Source organism: Thalia democratica, chromosome 5, assembly GCF_965202585.1.
Source record: "Thalia democratica chromosome 5, ktThaDemo2.hap1.1, whole genome shotgun sequence".
Lineage (NCBI taxonomy): Eukaryota > Metazoa > Chordata > Thaliacea > Salpida > Salpidae > Thalia > Thalia democratica.
The window spans coordinates 17,552,053-17,561,745 of NC_139169.1; the positions used below are offsets into that span (position 1 = coordinate 17,552,053).

Consider the following 9,693-nt stretch of genomic DNA (forward strand, 5'->3'; position numbering starts at 1 on the left):
TATATAATTTTTCATAAATCATATCATGCTTAAGATCTTACAAAATTGAAAATCAATAATAACTACATTTAGTACATCAACTACTGCATATGGTGTACTTCTTAATTACAGTTGAAACAAAGCTTCAAACAAAAATTTGAAAAAAACACACTAGCTCATTGTACAAAAATATTTTGCCATCTATATGTGCTATAAGCAAATTTTGTATACAAATTAAACAGTTAAAAATATAAATTATGAATACAAAATTCAAGTCACAAATATTTAAACTTACCCCTCAGTTACAGCGGAAACTGCCTTCATTTGCTGACTGAGCCTCATTGAGTCCAACTTTTCTTTTGTCGGCATGTTGTCTTTGATATCCTGTTTAAAATATTTAGTAGCTATTTATGATGATTCAAATAACTTTGTTTATTAATTAACAAGATCAAATTACTTGTGCGCTCACTGTAACATGTTTTGAAAGAAACACACAGGACAATATCTTAATTTCCAATAAATATTAGTTTTAGTACAACTATAAAATACATATTTCTGTTTAAATAATATGTTTAATATCTTAATTTATTTGGTGTTGTATACTTTAATATGGGTAGAATTTAAGTTAACTATTACTTATAAATTAATACAACGTTTTTATCACGTATGCTTTAGATTAGTCGAGTTGAAGTCTGGATATTATTTTTAACACTTTACAAAATAATAAATCTTATACGCACAAATTATTTTACGCTCACTGTTAAACGACCTACCAAACTAAACAACTTCCAGAAAAGCACATCAGTGTCAAATGAACACAACTTTGTTAAAATTTTATAAAAATTTATGTTAAACGAAAATGATAAAATGATAAATTACAAACTACTACACTGAATGCTCATAACTTTAAGTTACTAAAGTTTAATAACAGAGTACAAAACATAAAAATCAAAAGTGAAAACCTTAAATAAATTTAGTAGTAATTAAATGTCTAAAAGTTTTTTTATATGTAATTTCAAGTGCGTTTGAGTGAATCTTATTAAATGCTAATATTAATATAAAATGTGTTAGATATACTAGCGTATCTTGTATTATAAATACATTTCACAGAATTAAATTTTGATAAGAAGTTTTAACACAACAATTATTTTAAAAATTAAATCGAACTTAAAAGGTTAGAACTTAAATTTAAATAAAACTAAAGAAACTTTTTAGTTATAATATTGGGATTGAAATATTTGAAAAAGGGCTGTTTAAATTCAAGTATAAAATAAGAATTGAACATATACAAAATTTATTTAACATTTATTTAGTTAAACTAATTAATTTCAACATTTAAATAATGTATATTAATAAAATTCTTACTTTGTATGTGTATGTGACATTTTCAAACTGAGTTATTTCGCCAGAATTGTCATTTAACTGATCATCAGTAATAATCTGTAAAATTTAATAATTTCTTGATAGACCAAAAACTAAAGTTTTAATGAACAATAATCATATAATTTACAAAATTAATTAAATTTTTCTTTTATACTTTTTTGAACATTTTAATATCATCAGAACACAATACCATCAATATTATGCAGCCCCAGGCTATGTTACGAGTACATTTTGATGCAATGAAAAAAACTATTTGAAGCGAATCTTATACTTGACTATTAGTAAAATTATTTTTAAGTGGAATGAAAAATTCTTTTTTTTTTATATTACAGTTTTAAACGAACTTTAAATTTTACAATTCAATATTTTTGAGGATTCATACAAAAATAAAAGACTTAATTAAAAACATTTTTTTTTAAATATATTATTATTTTGAAAAAAGTTATAATATTTAAAAACTGAAACAAATAATTATAAAAAATAATTATTTTCTTATCTAACAGAAATATTTTTTACAATATTAGTATAATACTTATTTAAATACAATACAAAATAAGTTATAATATGATAAAAACTATTGAATGTAGAAAGAATTTATTGCATTATTTGTTCTATTTAAAAAAAGTATTAATACAAAACATATCTTCTAAGTATAAAAACTAGATAACTAACTGAAAATGATGATAAAAAATATTTAAACAATGTTTAATTTTGACCACTATACTAATTAATAAATAAACACTGCAATTTAAACCAATTTGGCCTTCGATTTGTTTACTTAACATTTACCTAATTTTTCCAGGTTAACTGCAATCTTGAACAAACAGATATTTTAACACGTGCAATTAATTTAATGAAAATTAAATCTTGGCTACTGGCACTAATTGAATATTAACACACCATTTGTAAAGAAAATTTATTTCGACAAAAGCTGTTTGAGAAAGTGCAAGTGTTTGCTGTTTAGCATGTCAACATTTTTAATATGAAACCATAATATAAATTTATTTATTGTCTCGAAACTTTTTACTCTAAAATCGGTAACCATTTTTGTTAACTAAAGTTTTTATGATATGCTATTTATTATAATTTTTTGATAAAAAACATTACAACTTCTTTTTTTTTTGCTGTAAACGTAAGATTCATATCCAGTTTAAATAATAACTGTAATTATTTTTAAACCTTACATTTTGAGAAAATTCCCTAATATCTTTAAATCTCTGCTCAATTTCAAATACAAAACATAACGTTATACAGTGTTAAAACAGTATAAAAGTAAATGTTAAAAAAACTTACGTTGGAAGAAAACTCCTCGTTGGCGGCATCCTGCGAAGCCTTCATGTAGGCGATTGTGATGTCATCGTTCTTGTGTGACGTCATGTAGCCCATGTCGTCGGTGGGCGAGTTGGTTGCCACGGAGCCGGTCGTCAGGTAGGAGTTTGTGACGTCATACTGATGCGGGGACAGCGACACGTCACAGTTGATCAGCCCCGAGTTGTTGGAAGCTGGAAAATAATTTTAAACTAAAATTTTATCAAACATTTTCACTTTGTTTTTGAAGTGAATAATTTTATTAAAATAATACTTTTTTAATGATACAATTTATGTTATTTGAAGCAAATCAATCTAATCAATATTAAAAGTAGTTGTTTCAAATATCAAAAAACATTGCAGTTTAAATTTATGTTTAGTATTTATTTAATGTTTGTTATTTAAAACTTCTTAAAAATTCACTAAAAGTTCAGTCAAAACAAAACTTAATAAAATTAAATTAAACAAAATAAAACTTTATCAAAAACAAGTGTGATTGGTTCGTATATTTAGTTATACATTGTTTTTTTACGATTGTAAAAACAATACTAACCACCAAAAACTATAAAATATAAACTTTATTTTTAAAAATAAAAAGCTATTTTTTAAACCTATTTTTCCAAATAATAATTTAACCAAACAAAATTAAATTGTGTTGTAGAAAATAATTATAAAAGAAAAAAAGGTATTTTTCAGAGTACAGCAATAACAAAAGATATTAAACTTACTTAAATTTTGTTATTAGAACATATAATATCTGATGATAAATGACTTGCAATCAAAGTTTATAACTTTTACTAGTCATCCTAAATACCAAAAAGTACATATTTTATTTATAATACTAAACTAAAAGCTTTTACCGAGAAGTTAACAATAGCATTAAAATTAATCATAGCTAGACAATGCAAATTAAGTTTTTTAAATACAAAAAGTCGTGATGCTTAAGTATACGTGTCATTCGTTTAATAAAACTAATTATAAAGAACTATAAGATTTATTTAAATACTACATTATCATAGATAACTTGAGTAACTTATTATAAAAACTTTAAGAGTTTAAATGAAATTTATCTTATAAATGAATAGCTATGACAAAAATACCAAATTATAATTTGAAAGGCAAGCAAGACGATATGCTCTATTTGAAGTTAGAAAATTTACAATTAAAAAAATTAAAACTTTAAAGTTACAACATAATTTCTATAAAACTTTTCTTTAACTTCATACTATCTAAATTAATTAAAAAACTGTTGAGTAATTTTCAATTAAAAAACATTTAATAACTCATTAGATCTATACTTTAATTTAGCACTACTAGTTTTAGATACAAACTTAAATGTAATAATAATGTATATCTATATATATTTTGTATATGAAACATATAGCTTTTGTATGTAAAAACATACATCATTGCATTAGCAGTACTAATAACAGCAGAAAATTAATTTAATGGCACAGTTTTGTGTTTGTGTAAGTTCAGAGTATAAACTATTTATTGGTTTACGTTTGTATAAACTTAAATGATACAACAAACATTTGTCAAACTTAGTGCGTTTTAACTTAAAAAGGAGTTTTCAAAAGTTTATGCAACTTATGTTGGCAGTTAAAGTTCATTAAAAATTTAATGATTTCACTATAATAAAAGTTGCAGGCGTATGTTGCAGTTTATCAATAATTAATCTTTTTTGATCTTTTAACAATAACTTATTGCATGGAATTTACAAACTGAACAAATATTTGAGTAACAATTTGTGTAAACAGCAGTTTATTTACTTTTCGTCTGCAATACAAGACCACAAACAATTACCGCCAAGGGTTCATTGTGTAACTTAATTAGACTTTATAGTTTAGATTTATTTTAAATTGATAATCATGTATGTTTTTAAAATTATGATTTATTTTTTTTTTCTTTCAAAAAAACAAATTTTTAATATTAATTGTTTTTAACATCGTAATTTAATAATGCTTAACAAATTTTACCAAAATTCAACATTTGTTATATAATGCCCACCTTTTTTACCGTTTATATATTTAAATACAATAAGAATAATAACTGATACCTGAAAAATTATGCATTAATTACATCAAATGTGCTGATAAACTTAAATGGTTATTAAACATACCATAAAAAAGTATTATAGTTTATATGCATAACTTTCAACAGATATTTTTAGAAACTTTCAATAACTTCTGCATAATGTTTACAAACAAATATAACAACAATGTTTATTATTTTGTGTATCGTCATTATGTTCAATCGTGCTAATATTTGGAAATTAGACACATTTAGTATTGATTTCAAACAAGACTACATTCATACAAACTAACAGTTGAGAGCTTCGTCCAGTTCGCATATGGGGAAGCTGTTGAAGTCGTTGCTGAGCAGCACATCGCTCATCATTATCTCGTCTTCGGGCGTCAGTGGCGGTGAATCGAACGTTGATGATTCCTATCAAAATTACAGTTTGTATCAAAGACGAGTTGTGTTGTATATAGATGTTAATGAAAATGATTAAACAATGCACCAATTTAGTTTTAAAAAATATATACACGACTTAAACTATGAAAAACAGTTATCAAAACAGTTACAAAATGAGTTAAACTTATATTTTTATATTTGTACAAACAAACAGTTACCCAGTCATTGGATGAACATGACATTTTGCTTTCCGTTTTTACTGAATCTGACCAATTCAAATCTGCTCTTTGGTGCGTGCCAGCTGTAAAATATACAAATTTTCTATTTAATACTTGATGGTTAAAGTTTTCAAGTTAGAAGATTCCATTATTTTGGCTATAAAACTTACCTTGATTCAAAATATTCAAAAATATCAAAAAACTGCAAATTATATGTCTCTAAAGGACTAGGGATTTTTTTGTTATGTTTGCAAAAACATTAAACTGAATTTTAATTATACTTACATACATGCTTAGAGAAGAACACACTAACTTTGACTTAAATGTAAAATATTTATTTAACAATAAATTTTCAAATGCAATTATATGTTAAATTAAATATGTTTTTACCACCTTGTGCATGCAAACCAGTTTTATTTTATTTTTTACCACATAACTCTTATAAGCTGACAAATGTTTATTACTATTTACTTTTCATTGAGTTTTTATCGATACTTGGTATAAATTGTTATTTAACAAGAAACTAAATAATTATAATACACATAAACAGTGAGTTCAAGAATTAGATGCTTTTATAATTCTTTTTTTTCGACGATACTAAATTATTTTTTTCATTAACTAAAAAAAATAATATCAGTTTTAACTTTTTAAATTAATTAAAACATTAATACTAAAAAAAGCTAAAACATTGAATAAAATAGATGATTGAATTATTAAACTTGCACTTACAAAGAAAGTTAATGATTAAGTACTTTTTAGGCATTTAAGCATTGTAATAATATATTAAAGAAAGGTTTTGTAAATTAAAGTTCAAAAAAATACTAAAACTAAATTGTCTAAACTAAACATAATACATTTAAATATCTTTTTTCAAATCTTAGCTAGTTGAAATAGTTTAAAGCTTAATAAAAATATAATAATAAAAATTAAAAAAATTAGTATAAAATAATTCAATAGATAAAAATTTAAACTTGAAGATTATATTTTAATTTAATAAATTCTATTTTAAAAGCGCTTCAATCTTTAAAAAAACATTTGATTTGAAAAAAAATCTACACCAAATAATTTATTTTAAGTTCAGTATTTTTTTCTTTTCAGGTGCATTACTGAGAAAATTTAATATAAAGAATAGACTTACATTGAATTATGTTTTCTAGAATGAAATATTTTTATAGGTTAGTTTAAAATTTTACATTTAGATGTAGTAGCTTGTAATTAACAGATTAAGGAAATTCAAATATAACTTAGTGTAGATTTAAAAAAATAGAGATTTTTATGATTTTATTGTAATAAACATAAAATTCATAGCTTACAATTTAAAAGCTCAACATAAATAAATATCACCAAAAGTCTACAAAAAGTTCAACAGTGACAATTTTTATGCTTAAAATTAATATACAGTGTACATACATTAAAAAAAAATATTTTGCAAATTAAGGCCATAGGGGGGGTCCAACTTTTTTTTTTACAAAAAATAACTTTGGCTTTTATATGAAAGCTTTAAATACAAACTACAAGCTTGTTTTTATAGAATTCAAAAATATAATTTAACTTTTGAGATATTTTATTTTTTGTATAAAGTTTCCGATACAAACGTATGGACCGCAAATTTTTCAGGGTCAATTTTCTCTGAAATTTTAAAATTCACTAAAAACCTATCTGCTCCTTCATTTTTTGACCTAGAGACTTCAAATTTTTAGGAAATGTTCCTTTAAATATTTTGAAGAATCTGAATGTTGGAATTTTTGAAATTTTGAAAAATAAAAATTTTATTCACAAAAAACTAAAAAAAGGGTAGTTTTTTGACAATATTTTTTTTTTACTCAAAATGAAAAAAATTCTTGCAATAGATCTCTTTAAAGTTTAATGATACACATTCTGTAAAAATTTGAAAAAGATTACTCAAAAAATGAAGGAGGAGATAGATTTTTAGTGAAATAGTCTTTTTTTGCATTTTTAGTTTTTGCCTTCCATAAGGAACCTATTGAACGCCCTTTCTTTGATCGCTTATATCTCAAAAGTTACTTTGAGTTTTTTTAAGCGGTTAAAAGTGTCCGATAGCTCAGATTAAATTCTACAAAATAAGATCAAGTTGTAAAAAACAAAGTGGACCCCCCCTATGGCCTTAAAAACACCTAAGTCTTTGTTGGGCTTTTATAAGTCAATATAACCTTATCACTAAAATCTTAAAAAAAATTCTTTATTTTAAGTTTAAAAACAACAAAAATTTGTATATAGTTTGAAACAACACACATCAAAAATATTTTACTAAAAATTTTTTATTTAAGTCTTTTTTTTTCAAGTCAAAAAATAATTAACTTAAAGATAGTAACAAAATTACTTGGAGATATAATAAAACAATTCAATAAAAAAAAATTATTATCAACTTTTTACTAATAGGAATAATTTTTATAAAAGCAAAGTTTTCTTATAATAAACTGGTTTTAAAACTAAGAAAAAATTAAATTTCAGAAAATTTATATGACAAAAAGTTATTATTATCTAAAACTCAAATTTCTTTTTATTTGATATAAACAACAAATAAAATTTTGAAAAAATTGAGACAAAAAAAAAAGTGCAAAAAAAAAAGTTTCAAACTTTACAAGCTAGAAACAAAATAATAATGATAACACCCAGCATTTCAACCTTTTTTAACCTTTTAAATACAAGAATACTTATACTTAAAAGAACAACAGATAAACTTGAACACCTTAATGCAGTCACTTGAAAAACTTTACCCAGGCTTCACTACAGGCTAAATGAAAACAACAAAAAGTTATTTTCACACCAAATATTTTTGTAACTTGTACTACCTGTGCTGGTTATCATCTTATCATTCTGCTGTAGAACTTGACTGAGCGTTGGAAAGTTCCAACTTAATTCTTGTTCATATTTTGCAGACATTTCAGCCTCATTTGATGACTTTACAAGATTACTTGTTTTTTTAAACAATACTATACACAAAAGAATAAATCTAAAAAGTAACACAAAACACTGATAGTATTTATAAGTGTAAGGTAAGCTATGAAGGTTACAAATACTTTGAGCTTTTTATAACTTGATAGTAAGTTTTTATTTTTATATTATTTTTTCTAGATAAATATACATCATATTTTTCTACAAACATGCTTTAGTCTAAAATGTTCATTAATATATTAGTATTTTATTGAAGTTAAAACTTACTTAAAATCAAATTTACTTAAAAAAATAGCTAGAAAAAGTATGGTTTTAACTTGAACATAACTCAAGTAAAAAAAGTACAGTAATAATAGAATACAGGCTTTATAACTGCAACATTATAAATTATCTTTTTTATAAACTTCATTGCTACTAAAACAAAAAATTGATTAGTTTATAGTAAACAAAATAACTAAATGAAAATAACAACTGTTTGAATTGATAATACAAAAAACATAGATGTGGTCAAAGTACACTTTAGAATTTTTTTATCATGCACTAAAACAGAAAACTTTCAACTAATTTCTGGAAATAAATGAACTTAGACTATTTTTACCAACAAATTAAACTTTTGATATATATAAAGCTTTGAAATTTTAAACAACATTTAATTTGTATTCTGAAAAGTACTAAAAAAATTAGGTAAATAGAAAAACTTAACAATAAATTAATCCATTTACGCAAGTGATCAAAATTAGTAATGAATAATTAATTAACACACATAATCAGTTGTAATTAGTGAAAAGAGCAAAACAGCATTGTTAATTTTCTTTTTTTTTTTTGTAAAAAGCAATACAATTTATTGAACTTAATATTGTTTCTGTTATCTGAGTTCTATTAAATTAATTCTACTTATAAACACAACTTACTTGTAAATTTTTTGTTGGTACTTTTCTCTTTTATTCGTAATTTGCTTTTTCAATATAAGTACTAGTTTAAATAAAAACTAAAGTCTGCAAAAGTAAAAAGAATTACTAATCAATGTGTATAAAAAACATAATAACCATTAAATGAACAAAAAATTTAGTTAAATCATTAACAACGATATGTTAACTTTCTATTACTTTAATTTAAACTATTTAGTACAACTTTCTAATTAAAATTAAATACTTGAAAATTTTTTGTTTTTTAAGAGAAAAATTTTGAATGATAAGTTATTTAAAGTATTAGCAATGTGAGATTGTTTACTTCTTATGGTTTAATGCTATCAAACAAAGTTTTTACATTTTATATTAGTTATCTTTTTTTTGTATATTAATGAAATATGTTGAGTTTATAAATGTTATTTTGTTCACTATATGTAGTTATGTTTTTTAAACAAATGCATTTATCAGAGTTGCCAAATGTTTTTGGAAAATTTTCTCCAGATTTTCATAATTTCCTTGGGGCTTTCAAAAGTACACATTTTTGGGTCTATTTGTAGTTTAAA

General features: G+C 23.2%; 1 protein-coding gene across 3 annotated transcripts in view; it reads right to left on the minus strand.

Moving 5' to 3' along the window:
- LOC145835576 (uncharacterized) overlaps positions 1 to 9,219 on the minus strand; it is a 28,114-nt gene extending 18,895 nt beyond the window's left edge. For 2 of the 3 annotated variants that reach the window (XM_082943237.1, XM_082943236.1), the window contains exons 1-6: positions 8,120 to 8,269; positions 5,307 to 5,389; positions 4,998 to 5,118; positions 2,656 to 2,864; positions 1,345 to 1,419; positions 275 to 363 (exon numbers count right to left, since the gene is read on the minus strand). In XM_082943237.1, coding sequence (XP_082799363.1) covers positions 275 to 363; positions 1,345 to 1,419; positions 2,656 to 2,864; positions 4,998 to 5,118; positions 5,307 to 5,389; positions 8,120 to 8,210 — 668 coding nt within the window. In that variant the 5' untranslated portion in view covers positions 8,211 to 8,269. Of the gene's footprint in view, positions 1 to 274; positions 364 to 1,344; positions 1,420 to 2,655; positions 2,865 to 4,997; positions 5,119 to 5,306; positions 5,390 to 8,119; positions 8,270 to 9,133 lie in introns of those variants that run through there. The other variant, XM_082943238.1, reaches the window with a different exon arrangement.
- Between the last annotated feature and the right edge of the window lie 474 nt (positions 9,220 to 9,693).